The sequence below is a fragment of the Triticum aestivum genome, chromosome 6D (genome assembly GCF_018294505.1).
Source record: "Triticum aestivum cultivar Chinese Spring chromosome 6D, IWGSC CS RefSeq v2.1, whole genome shotgun sequence".
Classification (NCBI taxonomy): Eukaryota; Viridiplantae; Streptophyta; class Magnoliopsida; order Poales; family Poaceae; genus Triticum; species Triticum aestivum.
Window position 1 is genome coordinate 292,717,964 of NC_057811.1, and position 26,458 is coordinate 292,744,421.

The following is a 26,458-nucleotide window of genomic DNA, read 5'->3' on the forward strand; positions in this document are numbered from 1 at the left end:
GGACAGAACAGCCAGAATGGGGTCTGGCGTACCGCAAAATGGAGGAAACCGGCCTTGTGTTCGACCACATACGGTCGAAACAGGGTCATGTTCATCAGGAAGGGTCTAGCGTACCATAAAACGGAGGAAACAGACTTCTGTTCGAGCTCCTATGGTTGAAACAGGGTGCTGTTGATCGGGAGGGGTGTGGCGTACCGCAAAACAGAGGAAACGGACTTCTCTTCGACCGCCTACGGTCGAAACGGGGTCCTGTTCATCAGGAGGGGTGTGGCGTACCGCTAAATGGGACTCCACGGGCTACTGTTCATCTCCACCGTGGACCTCCTCCAGCCTCCACGGGCTATTGTTCATCCACCGTCGACCTCCTCCAGCCTCCACCTGCGACTATTCATCCACGGGCTCATGTTCATCCAGCCTCCACCTCTCATCCACCGGCTACTGTTCAACCAATCCTCTCCACGGGGTCCTGTTCAACCACCCCTCCACGGGATACTGTTCATCAAGCCCTCCACCAGCTACTGTTCAACCAGCCCTCCACAGGGTCCTGTTCATCCAGCCCACCATGGGGTCCTGTTCATCCACCCCCAAACGGCTCGATCGATCGCGGTCCTGTTCATCCAGCGGCAACGACCTCTACTACCACGGGGTCCTGTTGATCCAAGCCCCCACCGAGAACTGTTCATCCAACCCCCCCCCCCCAACAACACTCACTATTCAGCAAGGGAAGGAGGCCGCAGGTTCGATCGGCTTCAGTTAGCAGCAGTAGCGAAGGAATCGCTCGATTGGGTTCAGTTAACAGCCAGATCGACCGATCGCTCGGATTCAGTAATGCGTAGCCTGCAGTGTAATCGCTCGGGTTCAGTAGGCGAATGCCTCGCTCGGGTTTAGTTAGAGCCCAACACCTCGCACCCACGCACGTACGTGTACGAGAGAAACACGCATCGCTCGGCCCCCGACCACCCACCGTAACAGGGAACTCCCCGATATTTTCCTCACCCTCGCTTCTACCATAGTTTTTTCCGTCATGGACGGCCCAAAGAATGTCATGCAGCTGCGTCCCCAGCCCGCCCAAGACGAAAAGCCCATTTTCTGTCATGATTTTTTGTCATAGAAGTAGGAGCCCACCACATAGATGATACCGGGTTTTGTCACAACTATCGTCATAGAAGTGTCATAAGCATGACATAAAAAAATTTCGATCGGCCCAAAATGTGACGGATGTGTCTTTTTTTTGTAGTGTCATCTCGGATGTTATTCTTAAATGTGGCAATGGCCTCAACGTCGAAACAGTATAAGTGTTGGGGAACGTAGCATGCAATTTCAAGAAAAATCCTACGATCACGCAAGATCTATCAAGGAGATGCATAGCAACGAGAGGGGGAGAGTGTGTCCACATACTCTCGTAGACCGAAAGCAGAAGCGTTAGCTTAACACGGTTGATGTAGTCTAACGTCTTCGAGATCCAACCGATCAAGCACCAAACGTACGGCACCTCCGAGTTCTGCACACGTTCAGCTCGATGACGTCCCTCGAACTCTTTATCCCGCAAAGTGTCGAGGGAGAGTTTCGTCAACACGATGGCATGGTGACGGTGATGGTGATGTGATCCGCACAGGGCTTCGCCTAAGCACTATGACAATGTGACCGGAGGAGTAAATTGTGGAGGGGGCACCGCACAGGGCTAAGAGAATAATTGATGTGCTTTGGCGTGCCCCCTGTGCCCGTATATAAAGGAGGAGAGGGAGGAGGCCGGCCCTAGGGGCGCGCCAAGTGGGGGGAAACCGACTTGGACTCCTAGTCCTAGTCGCCCCCCCTTTCTTCTTTTGGAGGGGGAAAGGGGGAAGGAGAGGGAGAGGGAGAACGAAAGAGGGCCGCGCCCCCTCCCCTTGTCCAATTCGGACTGCCCATGGGGGGCGCCACCCCTTGTGGGCTGCCCTCTCTCTCCCCTATGGCCCATAGAGGCCCACTACTTTCCCCGGGGGGTTTCGGTAACCCCTCGGTACTCCGATAAATATATCCGAAACACTCTGAAAACCATTTCGGTGTCCGAATACTATCATCCAATATATCAATCTTTACCTCTCGACCATTTTGATATTCCTCGTCATGTCCGTGGCCTCATCTGGGACTCCGAACAATCTTCGGTCACCAAAACACATAACTCATAATACAAATCGTCATCGAACGTTAAGCGTGCGGACCCTACGGGTTCGATTACTATGTAGACATGATCAGGACACATCTCCGATCAATAGCCAACAGCGGAACCTGGATGCTCATATTGGTTCCTACATATTCTACGAAGATCTTTTATCTGGTCAAACCACAATGACAACATATGTCATTCCCTTTGTCATCGGTATGTTACTTGCCCGAGATTCGATCGTCGGTATCTTCATACCTAGTTCAATCTCGTTACCGGCAAGTCTCTTTACTCGTTTCGTGATGAATCATCCCGCAACTAACTGATTAGTCACATTGCTTGCAAGGCTTATCGTGATGTGCATTACCGAGAGGGCCCAGAGATACCTCTCTGATGCTCGGAGTGACAAATCCAAATCTCAATCTATGCCAACCCAACAAACACCTTCGGAGACACCTGTAGAGCATCTTTATAATCACCCGGTAACGTTGTGACATTTGATAGCACACAAGGTGTTCCTCCGGTATTCAGGAGTTGCATAATCTCATAGTCAAAGGAATATGTATACGTCATGAAGAAAGCAATAGCAATAAAACTTAACGATCATTATGCTAAGCTAACGGGTGGGTCTTGTCCATCACATCATTCTCCTAATGATGTGATCCCGTTCATCCAATGACAACACATGTCTATGGTCAGGAAACTTAACCATCTTTGATTAACGAGCTAGTCAAGTAGAGGCATACTAGGGGCACTTTGTTTTGTCTATGTATTCACACATGTATCAAGTTTCAAGTTAATACAATTCTAGCATGAATAATAAACATTTATCATGATATAAGGAAATATAAATAACAACTTTATTATTGCCTCTATGGCATATTTCCTACAGTCTCCCACTTGCAGTAGAGTCAATAATCTAGATTACATTGTAATGATTCTAACACCCATGGAGTCTTGGTACTGATCATGTTTTGCTCGTGGAAGAGGCTTAGTCAACAGGTCTGCAACATTCAGATCCATGTGTATTTTGCAAATCCTTATGTCTCCCTCCTTGACTTGATCGCGGATGGAGTTGAAGCGTCTCTTGATGTGTTTGGTTCTCTTGTGAAATCTGGATTCCTTCGCTAAGGCATTAGCTCCAGTATTGTCACAAAAGATTTTCATTGGACCCGATGCACTAGGTATTACACCTAGATCGGATATGAACACCTTCATCCAGACTCCTTCATTTGCTGCCTATGAAGCAGCTATGTACTCCGCTTCACACGTAGATCCCGCCACGACGCTTTGCTTGGAACTCCACCAAGTGACAACTCCACCATTCAATATAAATACGTATCCGGTTTGTGACTTAGAGTCATCCGAATCAGTGTCAAAGCTAGCATCGACGTAACCATTTACGACAAGCTCTTTGTCACCTCCATAAACGAGAAACAAATCCTTAGTCCTTTTCAGGTATTTCAGGATGTTCTTGACCACTGTCCAGTGATCCACTCCTGGATTACATTGGTACCTCCCTGCTAAAATTACAGCAAGGCACACATCAGGTCTGGTACACAGCATTGCATACATGATAGAACCTATGGCTGAGGCATAGGGAATTACTTTCATTTTCTCTCTATCTTCTGAAGTGGTCGGGCATTAAGTCTGACTCAACTTCACACCTTGTAACACAGGCAAGAACCCTTTCTTTGACTGATCCATTTTGAACTTCTTCAAAACTTTATCAAGGTATGTGCTTTGTGAAAGTCTAATTAAGCGTCTTGATCTATCTCTATAGATCTTGATGCCTAATATATAAGCAGCTTCATCGAGGTCTTTCATTGAAAAATTCTTATTCAAGTATCCTTTTATGCTATCCAGAAATTCTATATCATTTCCAATCAATAATATGTCATCCACATATAATATTAGAAATGTTACAGAGCTCCCACTCACTTTCTTATAAATACAGGCTTCTCCAAAAGTCTGTATAAAAAAATGCTTTGATCACACTATCAAAGCGTATATTCCAACTCCGAGAGGCTTGCACCAGTCCATAAATGGATCGCTGGAGCTTGCACACTTTGCTAGCACCTCTAGGATCGACAAAACCTTCTGGTTGCATCATATACAACTCTTCTTTAAGAAATCCATTAAGGAATGCAGTTTTGACATCCATTTGCCAAATTTCATAATCATAAAATGCGGCAATTGCTAACATGATTCGGACAGACTTAAGCATCGCTACGGGTGAGAACATCTCATCATAGGCAACTCCTTGAACTTGTCGAAAACCTTTGGCAACAAGTCAAGCTTTGTAGACAGTAACATTACCATCTGCGTCTGTCTTCTTCTTGAAGATCCATTTATTTTTTATGGCTTGCCGATCATCGGGCAAGTCAACCAAAGTCCATACTTTGTTCTCATACATGGATCCCATCTCAGATTTCATGGCCTCAAGCCATTTCGCGGAATCTGGGCTCATCATCGCTTCCTCATAGTTCGTAGGTTCATCATGGTCTAGTAACATGACTTCCAGAACAGGATTACTGTACCACTCTGGTGCGGAACGTACTCTGGTTGACCTACGAGGTTCGGTAGTAACTTGATCTGAAGTTTCATGATCATCATAATTAGCTTCCCCACTAATTGGTGTAGGCATCACTCGAACTAATTTTCGTGATAAACTACTTTCCAATTCAAGAGAAGGTACAACTACCTCATCAAGTTCTACTTTCGTCCCACTCACTTTTTTCGAGAGAAACTCCTTCTCTATAAAGGATCCATTCTTAGAAACAAATATCTTGCCTTCGGATCTGTGATAGAAGGTGTACCCAACAGTTTCTTTTGGGTATCCTATGAAGACGCACTTCTCCGATTTGGGTTCGAGCTTATCAGGCTAAAGCTTTTTTCACATAAGCATCGCAACCCCAAACTTTAAGAAACGACAGCTTAGGTTTCTTGCCAAACCACAGTTCATATGGTGTCGTCTCAACAGATTTAGATGGTGCCCTATTTAACGTGAATGCAGATGTCTCTAATGCATAACCCCAAAACGATAGTGGTAAATCGGTAAGAGACATCATCTTGCACGAGGGCGGCCTCTTTCCATGCCTTCAAATCCATTTGCCTAGAACTTCTATCAACTACTATTCTAGCACCCAGCTGTGCCATGTGTTTATTCTATTCTATTCTATTCTTCAGCGCCTTCTACTATACCGGGCTAAGGTGCAACAATGGAAGATAGATCACACCATATCTAATAAAGTACGGTTACGATGTTCGGACACACCATTACGCTGTGGTGTTCCAGGTGGCGTGAGTTGCGAAACTATTTTAGATTGTTTTAAATGAATACCAAACTCGTAACTCAAATATTTGCCTCCACGATCAGATCGTAGAAACTTTTTTTTCTTGTTACGATGATTTTCCACTTCACTCTGAAATTCTTTGAACTTTTCAAATGTTTCAGACTTATGTTTCATTAAGTAGATAGACCCATATCTGCTCAAATCATCTGTGAAGGTCAGAAAATAACGATACCCGCTGCGAGCCTCAACACTCATCGGACCGCATACATCAGTATGTATTATTTCCAATAAGTCAGTGGCTGGCTCCATTGTTCCGAAGAACGGAGTCTTAGTCATCTTGCCCATGAGGCATGGTTCGCAAGCATCAAGTGATTCCAAAAGCCCATCTGCATGGAGTTTCTTCATGCGCTTTACATCAATATGACCTAAACGGCAGTGCCATAAATAAGTTGCACTATCATTATTAACTTTGCATCTTTTGGCATCAATATTATGAATATGTGTATCACTACGATCGAGATTCAACAAAAATAGACCACTCATCAAGGGTGCATGACCATAAAAGATATTACTCATATAAATAGAACAACCATTATTCTCTGATTTAAATGAATAACTATCTCGCATTAAACAAGATCCAGATATAATGTTCATGCTCAATGCTGGCACCAAATAACAATTATTCAGGTCTAAAACTAATCCCGAAGGTAGATGTAGAGGTAGCGTGCCGACGGCGATCACATCGACCTTGGAACCATTTCCGACGTGCATCGTCACCTCGTCCTTAGCCAATCTTCGTTTAATCAGTAGCCCCTGTTTCTAGTTGCAAATATGAGCAACAGAACTAGTATCAAATACCCAGGCGCTACTACGAGCATTAGTAAGGTACACATCAATAACATGTATATTAAATATACCTTTCACTTTGCCATCCTTCCTATCCGCCAAATACTTGGGGCAGTTCCGCTTCCAGTGACCAGTCCCTTTGTAGTAGAAGCACTCAGTTTCAGGCTTAGGTCCAGACTTGGGCTTCTTCCCGGGAGTAGCAACTTGCTTGCTATTCTTCTTGAAGTTCCCCTTCTTTCCTTTGCCCTTTTTCTTGAAACTAGTGGTCTTGTTAACCATCAACACTTGATGCTCCTTCTTGATTTCTACCTCTGCAGCCTTGAGCATTGTGAAGAGCTCGGGAATCGTCTTGTTCATCCCTTGCATATTATAGTTCATCACGAAGCCTTTATAGCTTGGTGGCAGTGATTGAAGAACTCTGTCAATGACACTATCATCAGGAAGATTAACTCCCAGCTGAGTCAAGTGGTTATGGTACCCAGACATTCTGAGTATGTGTTCATTGACAGAACTATTCTCCTCCATCTTGCAGCTATAGAACTTGTTGGAGACTTCATATCTCTCCACTCGGGCATTTGCTTGAAATATTAACTTCAACTCCTAGAACATCTCATATGCTCCATGACGTTCAAAACGTCTTTGAAGTCCCGATTCTAAGCCGTAAAGCATGGCACAATGAACTATTGAGTAGTCATCAGATTTAGCTTGCCAGACATTCATAACGTCTGGAGTTGCTCCTGCAGCAGGCCTTGTACCTAGCGGTGCATCAAGGACGTAATTCTTCTGTGCAGCAATGAGGATAATCCTCAAGTTACGGACCCAGTCCATCTAGTTTCTACCATCATCTTTCAACTTAGCTTTCTCTAGGAACGCATTAAAATTCAAGGGAACGGTAGCACGGGCCATTGATCTACAACATAGATATGCAGAAACTATCAGGACTAAGTTCATGACAAATTTAAGTTCAATTAATCATATTACTAAAGAACTCCCACTTAGATAGACATCCCTCGAGTCATCTAAATGATCATGTGATCCATATCAACTAAATCATGTCCTATCATCATGTGAGATGGAGCAGTTTTCAATGGTGAACATCTCTATGTTGATCATATCTACTATATGATTCACGTTCGACCTTTCGGTCTCAGTGTTTCGAGGCCATGTATGTACATGCTAGGCTCGTCAAGTTTAACTCGAGTATTCCACACGTGCAAAACTGTCTTGCACCCGTTGTATCTGAACATAGAGCTTATCACACCCGATCATCACGTGGTGTCTCGGCACGACGAACTGTCGCAACGACGCATACTCAGGGAGAACACTTATACCTTGAAATTTTAGTGAGGGGTCATCTTATAATGCTACCACCGTACTAAGAAAAATAAGATGCATAAAAGATAAACATCACATGCAATCAAAATATGTGACATGATATGGCCATCATCATCTTGTGCCTTTGATCTCCATCTCCAAAGCACTGTCATGATCTCCATCGTCACCGGCTTGACACCTTGATCTCCATCGTAGCGTCGTTGTCGTCTCGCCAACTATTGCTTCTACAACTATCGCTAATGCATAGTGATAAAGTAAAGCAATTACATGACGATTGCATTACATACAATAAAGCAACAACCATAAGGCTCCTGCCAGTTGCCGATAACTTTTACAAAACATGATCATCTCATACAATAACGTATATCACATCATGTCTTGACCATATCACATCACAACATGCCCTGCAAAAATAAGTTAGACGTCCTCTACTTTGTTGATGCAAGTTTTACGTGGCTGCTACAGGCTTCTAGTAAGAACTGTTATTACCTACGCATCAAAACCACAATGATGTTTCGTCAAGTTTGTTGTTTTAACCTTCAACAAGGACCGGCCGTAGTCAAATTAGATTCAACTAAAGTTGGAGAAACAGACACCCGCTAGCCACCTTTATGCAAAACAAGTTGCATGTCTGTCGGTGGAACCGGTCTCATGAACGTGGTCATGTAAGGTTGGTCCGGCCGCTTCATCCAACAATATAGCGGAATCAAAATAAGACGTTGGTTGTAAGCAGTATGGCTATGATCGCCCACAACTCTTTGTGTTTTACTCGTGCATATCATCTACGCATAGGCCTGGCTCGGATGCCACTGTTGGGGAACGTAGCATGCAATTTCAAAAAATTCCTACGATCACGCAAGATCTATCTAGGAGATGCATATCAACGAGAGGGGGAGAGTGTGTCCACGTACCCTCATAGACCGAAAGCGGAAGCTAGCTTAACGCGGTTGATGTAGTCGAATGTCTTCGCGATCCAACCGATCAAACACCGAACGTACGGCACCTCCGAGTTCTGCACACGTTCAGCTCGATGACGTCCCTCGAACTCTTGATCTAGCAAAGTGTCGAGGGAGAGTTTCGTCACCACGACGGTGTGGTGACGGTGATGGTGATGTGATCCGCGCAGGGCGCCTAAGCACTACGACAATATGACAGGAGGAGTAAACTGTGGAGGGGGCACCGCACACGGCTAAGAGAACAATTGATGTGCTTTGGGGTGCCCCCTGCCCCCGTATATAAAGGAGGAGGGGGAGGAGGCCGTCCTAGGGGCGCGCCAAGTGGGGGGGAAACTGACTTGAACTCCTAGTCCTAGTCGGACCCCTTTCCTTCTTTCGGAGAGGGAAAGGGGGAAGGAGAGGGAGAGGGAGAAGGAAAGGGGGGCCACGCCCCCTCCCCTTGTCCAATTCGGACTGCCCATGGGAGGGGCACGCCACCCCTTGTGGGCTGCCCTCTCTCTCCCTTATGGCCCATAGAGGCCCACTACTTTCCCCGGGGGGTTCCGGTAACCCCTCGGTACTCCGATAAATATCCGAAACACTCCGAAACCATTCCGGTGTCCGAATACTATCGTCCAATATATCAATATTTACCTCTCGACCATTTCGAGATTCCTCGTCATGTCCGTGATCTCATCCGGGACTCCGAACAATCTTCGGTCACCAAAACACAAACTCATAATACAAATCATCATCGGACGTTAAGCGTGCGGACCCTACGGGTTCGAGAACTATGTAGACATGATCGAGACACATCTCCGATTAATAGCCGATAGCGGAACCTGGTTGCTCATATTGGTTCCTACATATTCTACGAAGATCTTTTGTCGGTCAAACCGCAATGACAACATACGTCATTTCCTTTGTCATCGGTATGTTACTTGCCCGAGATTCGATCGCCGGTATCTTCATACCTAGTTCAATCTCATTGCCGGCAAGTCTCTTTACTCGTTCCGTGATGCATCATCCCACAACTAACTCATTAGTAACATTGCTTGCAAGGCTTATCGTGATGTGCATTACCGAGAGGGCCCAGAGATACCTCTCCCATACTCGGAGTGACTAATCTCGATATATTCCAACCCAACAAACACCTTCGAAGACACCTGTAGAGCATATTTATAATCACCTAGTTACGTTGTGATGTTTGATAGCACACAAGGTGTTCCTCCAGTATTCGGGAGTTGCATAATCTCATAGTCAAAGGAATATGTATAAGTCATGAAGAAAGCAATAGCAATAAGACTTAACGATCATTATGCAAAGCTAACCGGTGGGTCTTGTCCATCACATCATTCTCCTAATGATGTGATCCCATTCATCAAATGACAACACATGTCTATGCTCAGGAAACTTAACCGTCTTTGATTAACAAGCTAGTCAGGTAGAGGCATACTAGGGACACTTTGTTTTGTCTATGTATTCACACTTGTATCAAGTTTCCAGTTAATACAATTCTAGCATGAATAATAAACATTTATCATGATATAAGGAAATACAAATAACATCTTTATTATTGCCTCTAGGGCTTTTTTCCTTCACTAAGATCTTGTTCTTTTTAGTGAGGAACCGGTTCCAAAAATTTTGAGCTGATTCGCGGGGCTGCTGAGTGACATGGCTGAGGTCATCAGCGTCCAGAGGTCAGACGTAAGTCCCTTGGAAATTTTCCCGAAAGGCATCCTCTAGGGCTTTCCAACTGCTGATAGAATGAGGGGGCAGGCTATTGAGCCAATGCCTCACCGACCCCTTTAATTTGAGGGGCAAGTATTTGATGGCATGGAGGTCATCTCCGTTAGCCATGTGTATATGAAGAAGAAAGTCTTCGATCCATACGGCTGGGTCTGTTGTGCCATCATATGATTCTATATTGATGGGCTTAAACCCTTCTGGGAACTGGTGTTCCATAACCCTATCAGTAAAACAGATCGGGTGGGATGGACCTCGGAACCGAGTTATGTCACGTCGGAGGTCGGGGGAGAGCCGTGTGTAGGCTTGATCTCGGGCACGGTCATTGCTGTCTAACTAGGCATCGTAGCCATCAGGCCCGGTAGGCGCGCGTCCTCTTGATCCGTAAATGGACCGACGAGGCGCCCAATTTGCCTTGATGTGATGTCGAATGTCATTATGGTCTAGGTAGTCGACATGGTATTTGCCATGATGGCGTGGTGCCGTTTGGGTGCGGAAGTCTTCTTGTGTTGGCCTATCCTACCCTCTAGGGGGTCAGTCAGGTTGGTCAGGACTTATGCGTGTTAAAAGCACATCGTCTGTCGATTCTGATGGGAAACATTGCATGGAAAACAAAAAAAAAATCTACGCACATGCAAGATCTATCAAGGAGATGCATAGCAACGAGAGGGGGGAGTGTGTCTACGTACCCTCGTAGACCATAAGCAGAAGCGTTTCACAACGCGGTTGATGTAGTCAAACTTCTTCGCGATCCAACCGATCTAGTACCGAACGCACGTCACCTCCGCCTTCTTGATCCCACAAGATGTCGAGGTAGTAGATGAGTTCCGTCAGCACGACGGCGTGGTGACGGTGATGGTGAAGTGATCTCCGCAGGGCTTCGCCTAAGCACTACGAAAATATGACCGAGGGTGTAAACGGTGGAGGGGGGCGCCGCACACGGATAACAATTGATCTGGTGTGTGCTAGGTGCCCCCTCCCACATATATATAGGTGGGAGAGAGGGAGGAGCAGCCATAGGAGGCGCCTGAGTAAGAGGAATCCTACTTGCAATCCCTCCCAAGCCGCGCCCCGGCCATATATAATCAAGGGGAAGGAAAGAGGGGGAGAGAGGGAAGGAAGTGGCAATCCTAATCCACACTTTCCTTGCCCTCCCCCTTTCCTTCTCCTCCTAGGCCGGCCTGCTATGGGGGGCGCACCAACCCCTTGTGGCTGGTGCGTTCCCTTTCTTGGCCCATAAGGCCCATATCTTTTGCCGGGGGTGCCCGGAACCCCTTCCGGTGACCCGATAAGTACCTGGTAACCCCCGAAACACTTCCGATGTCCGAAAAGCATCGTACTATATATCAATCTTTACCTCTCTACCATTTCGAGAATCCTCGTCATGTCCGTGATCTCATCCGGGACCCCAAACAACATTTGGTCACCAAATCACATAACTCATATAACACTATATCGTCAACGAACATTAAGCGTGCGGACCCTACGGGTTCAAGACACCTCTCCGATCAATAACCAATAGCGGAACCTGGATGCCCATATTGGCTCCTACATATTCTACGAAGATCTTTATCGGTCGAACCGTTATGACAACATACGTAATTCCCTTTGTCCATCGGTATGTTACTTGCCCGAGATTCGATCATCGGTATATCTATACCTAGTTCAATCTCGTTACCGGCAAGTCTCTTTACTCTTTCTGTAATACATCACCTCGTGACTAACTCCTTAGTCGTTTGCTTTCAAGATTATGATGTGTATTACCAAGAGGGCCCAGAGATACCTCTCCGATACTCAGAATGACAAATCCTAATCTCGATCTATGCCAACTCAACAAACACCTTTGGAGATACCTGTAGAGCATCTTTATGATCACCCAGTTACGTTGTGACGTTTGATAGCACACAAGATATTCCTCCGGTATCCGGGAGTTGCATAATCTCATAGTCGAAGGAATATGGATTTGACATGAAGAAAGCTATAGCAATAAAACTGAATGATCAATATGCTAAGCTAACGGGTGGGTCTAGTCCATCACATCATGCTCCTAATGATATGATCCCGTTATCAAATGACAACACATGTCTATGGTTAGGAAACCATAACCATCTTTGATCAATGAGCTAGTCTAGTAGAGGCTCACTAGGGGCACGATATTTGTTTATGTATCCACACATGTATTTAAGTTTCCAATCAATACAATTCTAGCATGAATAATAAACCTTTATCATGATTTTGTAAATATAATAATAACCATTTTATTATTGCCTCTAGGGCATATTTCCATCAGTCTCCCACTTGCACTAGAGTCAATAGTCTAGTTCACATCGCCATGTGATTAACACCCATAGTTCACATCGTCATGTGATCAATACCCAAAGAGTTTACTAGAGTCAATAATTTAGTTCACATTGCCATGTGATTAACACCCAAAGAGTACTAAGGTGTGAACATGTTTTTCTTGTGAGAGAAGTTTAGTCAATGGGTCTGTCACATCCAGATCAGTATGTATTTTGCAATTTTTTTTCTACAATGCTCTGCATGGAGCTACTCTAGCTAATTGCTCCCACTTTCAATGCGTATCCAGATCGAGATTCATAGTCATCCGAGTCGGTGTCAAAGCTTGCATCGACGTAACTCTTTACGACGAACTCTTTATCACCTCCATAACCGAGAAATATTTCCTTAGTCCTCTAAGGATAATTTTGACCGATGTCCAGTGATCTACTCCTGGATCACTATTGTACCCCCTTGCCAAACTCATGGTAAGGCACTCAATAGGTTTGGTACACAGCATGTCATACTTTATAGGACCTATGTGCAAGTGCGTTATATCGACTAGAGGGGGGGTGAATAGGCGATTTTTACAAATTCGTCACTGAGGAATTTCAGGGTGAGGAAATTCCTAAGCAACGAACTACTTAGCAGCAGAATAAGTACTCAGATGCAAGCATAACAGAGCAGTAGCACAGTCATCATGATGAAATGAAAACAAGCATAGAGTACAAGTAGCGTGAACACAGGATAAGCAGGCTGAAGACAAACTGACTGAAGAAATAGGATTGAGGAAATTGAGAAAGTCTTCAATCAAAGTCTTCAAACAGTAACGTTCAAGTACTTCAACACAAGAATGAGGAAATGAAAGGGTTGAGGAAATAGAACCAGTAGTTGGGTCCAGACGATGATTTGGTAGACCAGCTCCAACTGTTGTGACAGTCGTACGTCTGGTTGGAGCGGCTAGGTATTTAAACCTAAGGACACACAGTCCCAGATACACAATCCTCACCGTATTCTCCTTGAGCTAAGATCACACAGACCTCGCCCAATCACTCGTGGTAAGTCTTCAGGTGACTTCCAAACCTTCACACACTCGGTCACTCGGTGATCCACAATTTCCTCTTGGATGCTCTAGACCATGACGCCTAACCGTCTGGAGGATGCACAATCCTCAAAGGTAACAAGCGTCGGTTCCACACAGGAACAATCTCTTCAGTGATTATCAATCACTTTGGGTTTGTAGGTGTTTGGGTTTGGGTTTTCCTCACTTGATGATTATCGCTCAAAGTCCTCGGAGGATGGGATGCTCTCAATGACAAGTGTCAGTTTCTCTCGGAGCAGCCAACCAACTAGTGGTTGTAGGGGCGGCTATTTATAGCCTAGGGAGCAGCCCGACATGATAAAACATAAATGCGCTTCAATGATATGACCGTTAGGTGGGAAGATATTTTGGGACAGCTGGCGCTTAGCACGGTCGGAAATCTGAGTATCAAATTCCTCAGGGCTAACATGTTCCTCACTTGTAGGCAATCCACACTGGCGAATTCCTAACTCCCCAGTCAGAACAAATTCCTCAGAGACCAGAAGATCTTCGTCTCTGTCACTGAAGAAATTGACTGTACTGTATGAGATTTCCAATGGCTTCACTCGAAAGAATTGGGTAGGTGTAGGATTTTAAGATGAGCATCACTTGGAAACTTTTCCTTAGTTTTATCTCGACCCCCTTTAACAGTACGGTGTTTCCTATGACTCAAGAAAGAGAAAATGTAACTACGAAAACAAAAGTCTTCACGCTTCATAATCCTCGCATGAATATCAAGTCTTCACGGTCACACCTATTTCTTCACTTTCAAAGTCTTCAGCTGAAGACATTCATTTTAGGGGTCGACTCTCATCGCAAATATCAAACTCCTCGTAGACCTATAGACCTGTGTACACTCACAAACACATTAGTCCCTTAACCTATAAGTCTTCAATACACCAAAATCACTAAGGGCGCTAGATGCACTTACAATCTCCCCCTTTTTGGTGATTGATGACAATATAGGTTAAGTTTTCAACGGGGATAAACATATGAAGTGTAAATACTGATATTGAGGAATCTGATTGCAATATATAGAAGAACTCCCCCTGAAGATGTGCATATGTGAGGAATTTACTTTGAATAGCAAATGCACATTGTAGAGTAGAATCATGGAGATGTCCCCCTATATCTTGTAATTCATACACGCATTTAACATATGATATGAAGAATTTGAAATGCGTGATGAAATATGGTGACTGATGTAATTCATCATGCGTGCATTAACATACTTGAGGAAATAGCATGCAGAAAAACAGAGCAAAAGTACGAGACCACCATAGGACTTAAGTTTACAACTCGATCCAACAAACACTTCAGAAGAGCGAGAGTTGTAACTTAACAAAAAAACTCCCATACAAGAGTCCTTCTTGAAGACTAACTCAAATTTCTCCCCCTTTGTCATCGAATGACCAAAAGGGACTAAAAATGAGGACTAACGCCCCTGAAGAATATCATCAAGATGTCGATGGAGGAGCGCCAATGTTGTTGGGGTTGTCCGTTGGAGTAGGGCCTGCCGCAGTATCGTTCAAATCTTCGGCTTCATCCGTCTCGCGCGATGAAGAATATGAACTAGCGACTAATTGATGAACTTTGACCTTCTTGAATTTCTTCGAAGGCGGTTGAGACCAGTCAAAGTCCTGTTTGAAGCCCATCTGCTTGAGATCTTCATCACCGTAGAGGTGAGACAATACAACCCAAGTGTGATAAAAAACTTCATGCAGGTAGTAATGGTTCTTCTTCACATTATTTTGCGTGATCGTCATGTTCTGAAGAGTTGAACCAAACTAACGCTTGACCCACTTGTGATTGCGATCGACCTTCTGATGAAGACTGAGTAGATGCTCACGATCAGTCATCACTCGTGGAGCAGTGGCTTGAGTAATTTGCTTTGAAGCTTTTGCGACAGAGTCTTGTGTGGCAGAGTCATCATTGGTGGAATAAGAAGCAGCTTTGCGAAATTTTCCATCCAATGGATGAGTGCCTTCATCTATAACAATAGCCTTGCCCTTCTCATCAGTTGAGGAAATAGTCCTTTTGAGCACTTCAATTGGGGGCAAATAGCTGAGATGATTTTGAAAATCAGCCTTGTAGTTAATTGAAGACCTTGATCTGATGAATCTCATGATCCAGGGAGCGTAGGATTTTGAGATGAGCATCACTTGGAAACTTCCTTAGTTTTACCTCGACCCCCTTTAACAGTATGGTGTTTCCTATGACTCAAGAAAGAGAAAATGAAACTACGAAAACAAAAGTCTTCACGCTTCATAATCCTCGCATGAATATCAAGTCTTCACGGTCACACCAATTTCTTCACTTGCAAAGTCTTCAAGAAAACCAAAGTCTTCAGCTGAAGACATTCATTTTAGGGGTCGACTCTCATTCAAATATCAAACTCCTCATAGACTCATAGACATGTGTACACTCACAAACACATTAGTCCCTTAACCTATAAGTCTTCAATACACCAAAATCACTAAGGGGCGCTAGATGCACTTACACTATGACCGAGGCATAGGGAATGACTTTCATTCTCTCTATATATTTTGCCGTGGTCGGGTTTTGAGTCTAACTCAACTTCACACCTTGTTACACATGCAAGAACCCTTTCTTTGACTGATCCCTTTTGAACTCCTTCAAAATCTTGTCAAGGTATGTACTCATTGAAAATCTTATCAAGCGTCTTGATCTATCTCTATAGATCTTGATGCCTAATATGTAAGCAGCTTCACCGAGGTCTTTCATTGAAAAATTCTTATTCAAGTATCCTTTTATGCTATCCAGAAATTCTATATCATTTCCAATCAGCAATATGTCATCCAGATATAATATCAGAAACCCTTCAAAGCTCCCACTCACTTTCTTGTAAATACAGGCTTCACCGTAAGTCTGTATAAAACCATATGCTTTGATCACCTCATCAAAGCATATATTCCAACTCCGAGATGCTTGCACCAATCCATAGATGGATCGTTGGAGTTTGCACACTTTGTTAGCACCTTTAGGATCGACAAAATCTTCTGGTTGCATCATATACAACTCTTCTTTAAGAAATCCATTAAGGAATGCGGTTTTGACGTCCATTTGCCAGATTTCATAATTATAAAATGCGGCAATTGCTAACATGATTTGTACTGACTTAAGCATCGCTACGGGTGAGAAAGTCTCATCGTCAACCCCTTGAACTTGCCGAAAACCTTTCGCGACAAGTCGAGCTTTGTAGATGGTGACGTTACCACCAGTGTCTGTCTTAGATTTATTCTCAATGGCTTGCCGATCATAGGGCAAGTCCACCAAAGTCCACACTTTGTTCTCATACATGGATCTTATCTTAGATTTCATTGCCTCAAGCCATTTATCAGAATCTAGGCTCGTCATAGCTTCTTCACAGTTCGTAGGTTCGCTATGGTCTAATAACATGACTTCCAGGACAGGATTACCGTACCACTCTGGTGCAGAACGTGCTCTGTTCGACCTACAAGGTCCAGTAGTAACTTGATCAGAAGTTTCATGATCATCCTCATTAGCTTTCTCTCTAGTTGGTGTAGGCATCACGAGAACGGATTTCTGTGATGTGCTACTTTTCAAATTAAAAGAAGGTACAATTACTCATCAAGTTCTACTTTCCTCCCACTTACTTATTTTGAGAGAAACTCCTTCTCTAGAAAGGTTCCATTCTTGGCAACAAAGATCTTGCCTTCGGATATGTGATACAAGGTGTACCCAATTGTTTCCTTAGGGTATCCTATGAAGACGCACTTCTCTGATTTGGGTTCGAGCTTATCAGGCTGAAGCCTTTGATATAAGTGTCGCAACCCCAAACTTTAAGAAATGACATCTTAGGTTTCTTGCCAAACCATAGTTCATACGGTGTCGTCTCAACGGATTTAGATGGTGCCCTATTTAACGTGAATGCGACTGTCTCTAATGCATAACCCCAAAACGATAGTGGTAAATCAGTAAGAGACATCATAGAACGCACCATATCTAATAAAGTACGGTTACGACGTTCGATACACAATTACGCTATGGTGTTCGAGGTGGCGTGAGTTGTGAAACAATTCCACAATGTTGTTAATGAAGGCCAAACTTGTAACTCAAATATTCACCTCCGCGATTAGATCGTAGAAACTTTATTCTCTTGTTATGATGATTCTCCACTTCACTCTGAAATTCTTTGAACTTTTCAAATGTTTCAGACTTGGGTTCATCAAGTAGATATACCCATACCTACTCAAATCATTTGTGAAGGTCGAAAAATAATGATATCTGCCGCGTGCTTCAACACTCATCGGACCGCATACATCGGTATGTATTATTTCCAATAAGTTATCAGCTCGCTCCATTGTTCCGGAGAATGGAGTTTTAGTCATCTTGCCCATGAGGCATGGTTCGCAAGTATCAAATGATTCCAAAAGTCCATCTGTATGAAGTTTCTTCATGCGCTTTACACCAATATGACCTAAACGGAAGTGCCACAAGTATGTTGCACTATCATTATCAACATTGCATCTTTTGGCATCAATATTATGAATATGTGTATCACTACGATCGAGATTCAATAAACCATTCATATTGGGTGTATGACCATAGAATGTTTTATTCATGTAAACAGAACAACAATTATTCTCTGACTTAAATGAATAAACGTATTGCAATAAACATGATCTAATCATATTCATGTTCAACGCAAACACCAAATAACATTTATTTAGGTTCAACACTAATCCCGAAGGTAGAGGGAGTGTGCGATGATGATCATGTCAACCTTGGAATCATTTCCAACACACATCGTCACCTTGTTTTTAACTAGTCTCTGCAACTCATGTTTCGAGTTACAAATATGAGCAACCGAACCAGGATCAAATACACAGACACATGCACTGCTACGAGCATTAGTAAGGTACACATCAATAACATGTATATCAAATATACCTTTGTTCACTTTGCCATCCTTCTTATACGCCAAGTATTTGGGGCAGTTCCGTTTCCAATGACCATTTCCTTTGCAGTAGAGGCACTCAGTTTCAGGCTTGGGTCCAACTTTGGGCTTCTTCATAGGAGCGACAACTTGCTTGCCATTCTTCTTGAAGTTCCCTCTCTTTTCCTTGCCTTTTTTCTTGAAACTAGTAGTCTTGTTAACTATCAACACTTGATGCTCTTTCTTGATTTCTACCATCACCGATTTCAGCATCGCGAGGAGCTCGGGAATCATTTTCGTCATCCCTTGCATATTATAGTTCACCACAAAGTTTTAGTAGCTTGATGATAGTGACTAGAGAACTTTGTCAATCACTATTTTATCTGGATGATTAACTCCCACTTGATTCAAGCGAATGTAGTACCCAGACATTCTGAGTACATCCTCACTAGCTGAGCTATTCTCCTCCATCTTGTAGGCAAAGTACTTGTCAGAGGTCTCATACCTCTTGACACGAGCATGAATCTGAATTACCAACTTTTAGCTCTTGGAACATCTCATATGCTCCGTGGCGTTCAAAACATTTTTGAACTCCCGGTTCTAAGCCATAAAGCATGGCGCACTAAACTATCAAGTAGTCATGATATCGAGCTTGCAAAACGTTCATAACGTCTGCATTTGCTCCTACAACATGTTTGTCACCTAGCGGTGCATCAAGGACATAATTTTCTGTGCAGCAATGAGGATAATCCTCAGATCACGGACCCAGTCCGCATCATTGCTACTATCATCTTTCAACTTAGTTTTCTCTAGGAATATATATAGGAGCTATATCGGGAGCTATTGATCTACAACATAGATATGCAAAACTATCAAGACTAAGCTCATGATAAATTAAGTTCAATTAATCAAATTACTAATGAACTCCCACTTAAATAAACATCCCTCAAGTTCATCTAAGTGATACATGATCCAAATCAACTAACCCATGTCCGATCATCACGTGAGATGGGGTAGTCATCGATGGCGAACATCTCTATGTTGATCATATCTACTATATGACTCACGACTGAACTCGAAAGACAATATGACTAAGAAATGTTGGACTCAAGATCCATGATGCGAGTGTTGTCCCGCTATTGAGTGAATTGACCACATCATTCTTCGTTGCAGAGCTGCTTAGTAAATTTGGCATGAAATTGGTAATAGTCAAAGGGCAGTGACGACAAACAGAATGATTTTGTGTAGGAAGTCAGTGTCTCTACCGATCTCTTAGCTTGGCATGTCATATTTCCTTATTGCGCTAAGCTTTGGCATGCGCGGAACATACGGGTATTCAATGCTCATACAAAGCCTGCTGCTATCCTTTCCCAGGAGATTGCTAAACTACTAATGCCTTGGACTTGCAAAACAGCTAGAGAAGAGGAAAAAGCTTCAATGCTTCACTCGGCCAACCAATTTGCCATCTAATATTTGCTCTTTTTCTGCTTCCTCTTGTTGCTTTCTTTCTCTCTGGTTTGCCGTTTCATTGCTCTGTGTTTGGTAATGGTCGTTTCGTTGTCGCCTTTACTTTGCGTGGTACTTGTTTTTCAGCTGCGCTCTCCTGTTCCTTTTTGGGGCCCGTGTAACTGTTGGCCCCATCGGCCGTTTGAATATAAGGCAGAGATCGCTGCCTTTCAGCTAAAAAAATTGACTAAAAACTTGGAGCCCGGCTAAAAGAATGTAGCATTTTTTAAGGTTAATGGGCCGGGCTAAAAAGAATCTAGCTAATGAGCCACATCCCAAAATCTATCCCTTTTGCCTATAACGACAAGCCCAAGCCCAATCCCCGCAAAAAGGAAAAAATAGACAAGCCCAACCCCTAACTAGAAAGACACCCCACCCCACTAACCCACGGCCTGTGAGAAACTCCCGACGCCGTGCGATCCAAGCGAACCAACCGGACGGAAGTGCCCCCAACCCAAACGAGCGGCGACGAGATGGACGGCGGCGGTGGCGGCGGAAGCACAAGCGGCGACGACGGGAAGCAGGAGAAGCACCTGGTGCTTGCCCACAAGCTCTTCCTGCTCTCCCACCCCGATGTTGACGACCTCTCGAAGGTCGACCTCCGCTCCGACGTCCTCTCCGCCGTAAAATCCGATGGTACCGCACCGCACCGTCCCGCCCCCCTCGCCGCTCATCCAGTGTGCCAGCTAAACTGATCTGTTTTTTTCCGTGGGGTTGATTGCCAGACATGGCGCCGCTGTTCGAGTCGCTGGCCGCCGCGGGCGTGCTGGAGCCGGATGCCGTGCTGCTCTCCGAGATGCGCGCCCGGATCGACGAGGAGATCCGCAAACTCGATGAGAAGTGAGTGGGTTTGTCCTCTAGTTCTGCTTACTTTCTTTTGTAGAGCCCGGCCTAGTGCTAATTCGGGTTCTAGACGTGGTCAAAAGTAGACGATAGATCTTGTCAGTAAATTGCTTTGCGCTGGCCATGTATGAATTAGCACTCCGTGTTTTGGACGCAGGAAGTGAGTCTTATAGCAGACTGCATAATGTTTACCCTCCTCCAAAGGCCACGAAGCAAATGGGAGTATTCCCAAATTTTGTGTGAGAACTGTGCCTGTTTGTGTTCTGCATTTCTGTCAGAACTGTGTCCATTATTAGTATTAGGAAACTAGTTCTTTCAGAATATGCACAATTGAGCATTGAGAAGAGTAATTTGAGTATTAAGGAAGGGTAGAATCTTTTTTTTTTTGCGAGCACGCAAAAGCTATGCTTGTCGATATATTAGAAGAAGAGAATTTACAGAGTTTTGTCACCCACGGCGACTTGTGCAACGGCAGGGGGCTTTCTATCTAGGGCTGCTGGCAAGACAATGCTAATAGGATTAGTACAAGGCTATCTCCCTATGCTAAGCAACCCTTTCGCTCCGGCTTTGATTCAGAGCTCACCCTCAGCTTTGATCTTGCAAATAAGCTGGGCTGCCGAGCTAAGGTGATGCATGGAATACTCTGGTGTTCTGCTCCAGCCAAAACATCCATATGGTGAGCAGAACCGCGCTGTCGAATCCTTTGCGGGGAAGCTTGGAAAGACCACGGTGTCCATCGGGCCACCAGTCAGGCAGGGCACAATGGTCCGGCGCCTTGTGCGCAAACCCTCCCTGTGTGAAGCACCAACCACCACTGTTTTTGAGTCGACGACTAGTCGCAACTGCAGGGTCGACTATTCAAGAGTTGCTACCCCAGAACGACTCGTCGACTCGAAAACTTGCTGACCGCCAGACCTCGAGAGGGTAGAACCTTACAACTCTGGGGAAAAATAATTGTGAAATCACTTGGGATTTAGGCTGAATATTCAATGTTAAGGATAAGGAGTAAGTGGAGTTTCTTTGAGATAGGATGTTCTGGATGAAGGAAATTATTAGTTATTACTCCCTCCGTCCCATAATATGAGTAGACTATTCAGCCTAAATCCCAAGTGTCTTGAATTGTAGACAGGGTATTCCTGAAGGCTGAATCATGAAAAGCACGTTGGTTGAGTGGAATTATGGTTGTTTCTTACTTATTATCCATGATGCTCTTCTCAGTTATTCTGTATCTAATGTTTCCGCTGGTGTAAAGTTTGATAAGTACCAATTTGGTTCCTTTAAACTAAACTTTATTTTGTGTATGAAGAATTGCCGATGCTGAAGAGAATTTGGGCGAGAGTGAAGTGCGTGAAGCCCATCTTGCTAAGTCCTTGTACTTTGTAAAGGTTGGCGAGAAGGTAAGAACTTGTTTACTTGTAAAATATAATATCTGAGGCCTTGTTAACAAAGTACAAGTTCTAAACATGGCTGTTTACATTATCTGAAAATCAATGTTATAGGAAAAAGCACTGGAACAACTTAAAGTTACTGAAGGAAAAACTGTAGCCATTGGCCAGAAGATGGATCTTGTGTTCTACACTTTGCAAATTGGCCTTTTCTACATGGACTTTGATCTCATCTCAAAATCCGTTGATAAGGCAAAGAAGTAAGCCCTTGTTCCATCTGTAGAGTTCCATTCTGCCATTTGGAACACCAGAGTGATGGTATTTGACCACTTACTCTACTGATTTTAGGTTGTTTGAGGAGGGAGGTGACTGGGAGAGAAAGAACAGATTGAAAGTGTACGAAGGCTTATACTGCATGGCAACCAGAAACTTCAAGAAAGCTACCAGCCTGTTTTTGGACTCCATCTCAACTTTCACAACCTACGAGTTGTTTCCATATGACACTTTCATCTTCTATACAGTCCTCACAAGTATCATCTCATTGGATCGTGTATCTCTAAAACAAAAGGTATTTCAACTTGGCTCTGTCTGTTATGTTTTCTTGTCATGCTTGTCTCTAACAAAAGGAACTTTCCAGGTGGTGGATGCACCAGAAATCCTTGCAGTGATTAGCAAAGTACCACACCTCTCAGAGTTTCTCAACTCTCTGTACAATTGCCAGTACAAGTCATTTTTTGTTGCATTCTGTAAGTCTAGATATATATTCCAGTTCACTCTTGTGATTATTGTTTTTTAGCTGCAACGTATTTGTATGTGCTTGTATTAATACCTGGTCAAATAATTATTTTCAGCTGGCTTGACGGAACAGATCAAGTTAGACCGTTATCTTCAACCTCATTTCCGCTACTACATGAGGGAAGTGCGCACTGTTGTCTACTCACAGTTTTTGGAGTCATACAAGAGTGTGACGATGGAAGCTATGGCTTCTGCATTTGGTGTGACTGTTGATTTCATAGACCAGTAAGTGATGGAAACAACCGCCTAATTTTATGTCCCATTCCTATGCAGCATACATACATCCCGTTTTCGTTTCTGCTGTCATATTCATATTTTTTGTCTTTCATTTGTTGTAGGGAAGTTTCTGCTGTCGTATTCATGTGTTTTGTCTTTCATTTGTTGTAGGGAACTTTCTCGCTTTATTGCAGCTGGGAAGCTTCACTGCAAGATTGACAAGGTCGCTGGTGTTCTGGAGACAAACCGGCCTGATGAGAGGAATGCTTTCTACCAGTCGACCATCAAGCAAGGGGACTTCTTGCTAAACCGCATCCAGAAGCTATCCCGAGTCATTGATCTGTAAAAGTTGCTATTGTTGTTGAAGCTCTGGCCCAGCAAAGGTTGTGCCTGGTTGTCGGACCTATTTCAGCTAGCCTCCTAGAGGATATGACCAGTACCTGGCTTTGTTGAGCGTGCGGAGGAAGAAGTCTTGTATGAATTACTATGAACTCATATCCCAGAAGATAAGACTGAAGGATGTTTCTTCTGTGATGAACCTGTCTATTCATTCCAAGCCTTATCATCTGTGCTTTAGTTGTGAATTTATTTGCTTGGCATATTTGACATATACTACTATATAGCAATGATTTCCATGTGTTGTCACATAATACATTTCCAACTGAATTCAGATACCACCTCATATAAGGTGATGCCCATCCATGCGCGCTATACAACAACTGTTAACTCTTGCAAAGAATTGAAATTCAATATACAGCTGTGATCTTCGCCGTTCTGTAAGTACATCAATTGGCTCATTTCTAATATTTTGCGGGGCTGCCTAACATCATATATATTCTGTGAGAAATGAACAAAGTTTGTTGTTACCCACAGGGAGGTTACACATTGTGTGCTGCAAAACTCAAAAAGCCTCAGGTGTGCTACAGAGCAGCTCTGGGAAAACTACACCCGGCGGTCCACTGGATCCACGCTTCCAATCAGCTCTCGGGCTCTGCAGGGATAAAAGAAATTTGTGTATGTGATGATTTGATTATAAAGCAGCTCTGGGAAAACTACATGTGTTTTTGTCTCTACTTACTGAACCCTTGCTTGGGCTTCTGCTGCTTCCCTTTCCTCTTGCTTCCTCGTCTCTTGGAGCGGGGCCTCTCGTCTTCTGCTTTTGCTTCTGCTTCGGCCTCTGCTGCGCTGGCAGATCCTGTTATCTGCGCAAAGGATTCTTTGGCACCGGAGGTTACCTCACCAAAGAAGTCCCTCACCTTGTCAACGACACTTTTGAGCTCTTCTTTCTTTGGGAGCTGAGATGAAGAAGAAAAACGATGTTGTTGCTGTTAGTGCACAACACATTCATTTCCTACCATCCTGATGAAGAAGAAATATGTTCTTTCATTGGGAGCTGAGCTCTTCTGCAATAGAGATTTTCGACATTCATTTTTGTTTTGAGATTCACTATGTACTCATAGTTCATGATAGTTTAGATAGCAAGGGGGAGCAACAGAGTTCGTTTTTTAGTAAAAACATGGCGAGTGTTTGGCTTATGACAAATCTCCCAAGGTGATGGGGTTCTATGTCTGGTGTGTCGTTTCATATCACATATTTATACCCTACCAATGGATGTTCATGACCAAAAAAATGGCGCATGCAAGTTAATGTGCAAAACTTGGGCAATCTAATTTTTTGGTTTGCTCATGGTCTGCCCGCCGCACGCATGCATTTGGAATAGAGATGTATCAGAATTTGCCAAAAATTATACAAATGGGTTGGCAAAACAAAAGCAAGTGCAAAATGCAAGGGCTTACCATTTTGTGCGATCAGTACAAGTGCATTAGAGAGAAAACGTACCTCGAGCACGTTGCTTGTCGCCAGTGCAGACCTCAGGTTTCCCTTCTCCTGCTCAGCCAAACGACAACAAGTATATAAACCGCAACCTCCATTTTGATCTTTGATTTGAATGAAAGGCTAGTACTACCAGAACATATCATTATCGAAACGACCCGCCCTTCCGCAGCCAAGGATGAGAGAATTACCACGATCTTGTAGCCGTACCGGAACTCGGTTTCGCCCTTGAGCACGCGGAACTGCTCCTTCGCCAAGTCGATTATGTCGTCCTCGTCCTTCACACACCACGCACACAAAACGCTCAGCTTCTACACGACACTGAGCGGCTAGATTCCTAGTGCATGCGGAAAGAAAACAGCATATGATGGATGGTTTACTTTGTAAATGACAGTGGCGAGGTTCCGGGCGAGCGTGTCCTTGTAGATGTACTTGCCGAGGAAGTTGTCCTTGGCGGCGAGCATGATCTTGGCGGTGGTGCCGCCGGTGACGATGTTGAGCGGGTACCAGAAGTACACCTGCATGCGGGGAACACGGGTGGCTTTCTTGACTCACCAAATTAATATACATACATACGATGAGATCAGAGGGAATCGAGGAAGAATATACATTGGCGGTGCGGATGAAGATGACGAAGCGGGGGTTGCCGTCGTCCTCGATCTTGGGGAGCTGCGGCATGCGCCGCTGCTGCTGGGACTGCCGGTCCGACCAGCCCCTGCCCCCGCGGGCCTCCACCACCAGCGCGCGCCTCGCTGGCCTCGCGGCGGTCCGTGCCAGCTGCAGCCTCCGCGGCAGGAAGGACCCCGCGCCGGCCTCCCCGGGCGTCAGGTGCCGGAGCCGCGCCGGCCTCAGCGATACCCCTCCCACCACCTCCATGGATGCCTGTGTTTCGTTTTCTGTGATTGTCCGTCCTCCGTCGAGGGGGAGAAGCAGTGGAGGGGAGACGAGGGAAAGATAGCTAGCTTATCTGGTTGTGGGAAGCCGGAAGCCGGACAAGTGCTTACTGACATGTGGGCCGCTCAGGTCTACAGTGTCAGTGAGAGCTTCTGCGGCTGCTTTTCTTCTACGAGGCTAATGCTAAAAAAGATGCAGCATCTCAGCCAATGTGATGGCGTGTCTCCGTGCCTGGATGCCACGTCGCGCTAGCACGGCCTTCCAGTTTGTACATTGACGTGCTTGTCTCCCCCTCATTTTATGAACAGGTTGATCTCTTGCTTTAAAAAAAAAACCAGAAGAAAAGGTTGATCTCTTGCTTTAGCAAGGCCAACAGGTATCACTGTACACCGTCATCTCCTTCAAA

At 44.4% G+C, this 26,458-nt stretch overlaps 2 protein-coding genes across 2 annotated transcripts; one reads left to right on the plus strand and one right to left on the minus strand.

The window, feature by feature from the left end:
• The first annotated feature begins 20,433 nt into the window (after window positions 1-20,433).
• LOC123144716 (26S proteasome non-ATPase regulatory subunit 6) lies at window positions 20,434-23,875 on the plus strand. Its single transcript, XM_044563935.1, has 8 exons — window positions 20,434-20,722; window positions 20,812-20,926; window positions 22,236-22,326; window positions 22,429-22,574; window positions 22,663-22,882; window positions 22,952-23,060; window positions 23,166-23,334; window positions 23,497-23,875. The coding sequence occupies exons 1-8, from the start codon at window positions 20,560-20,562 to the stop codon at window positions 23,669-23,671; spliced, it is 1,188 nt and encodes a 395-aa protein (XP_044419870.1). The 5' UTR covers window positions 20,434-20,559; the 3' UTR covers window positions 23,672-23,875.
• A 161-nt stretch (window positions 23,876-24,036) lies between these two features.
• LOC123144717 (protein HHL1, chloroplastic) lies at window positions 24,037-26,104 on the minus strand. Its single transcript, XM_044563936.1, has 6 exons — window positions 25,768-26,104; window positions 25,539-25,676; window positions 25,350-25,436; window positions 25,165-25,212; window positions 24,404-24,620; window positions 24,037-24,316 (listed from the first exon to the last, which is right to left on the minus strand). Exons 1-6 carry the CDS (start codon window positions 26,032-26,034, stop codon window positions 24,303-24,305), a joined length of 771 nt encoding a protein of 256 aa, XP_044419871.1. The 5' UTR covers window positions 26,035-26,104; the 3' UTR covers window positions 24,037-24,302.
• Window positions 26,105-26,458: the final 354 nt, after the last annotated feature.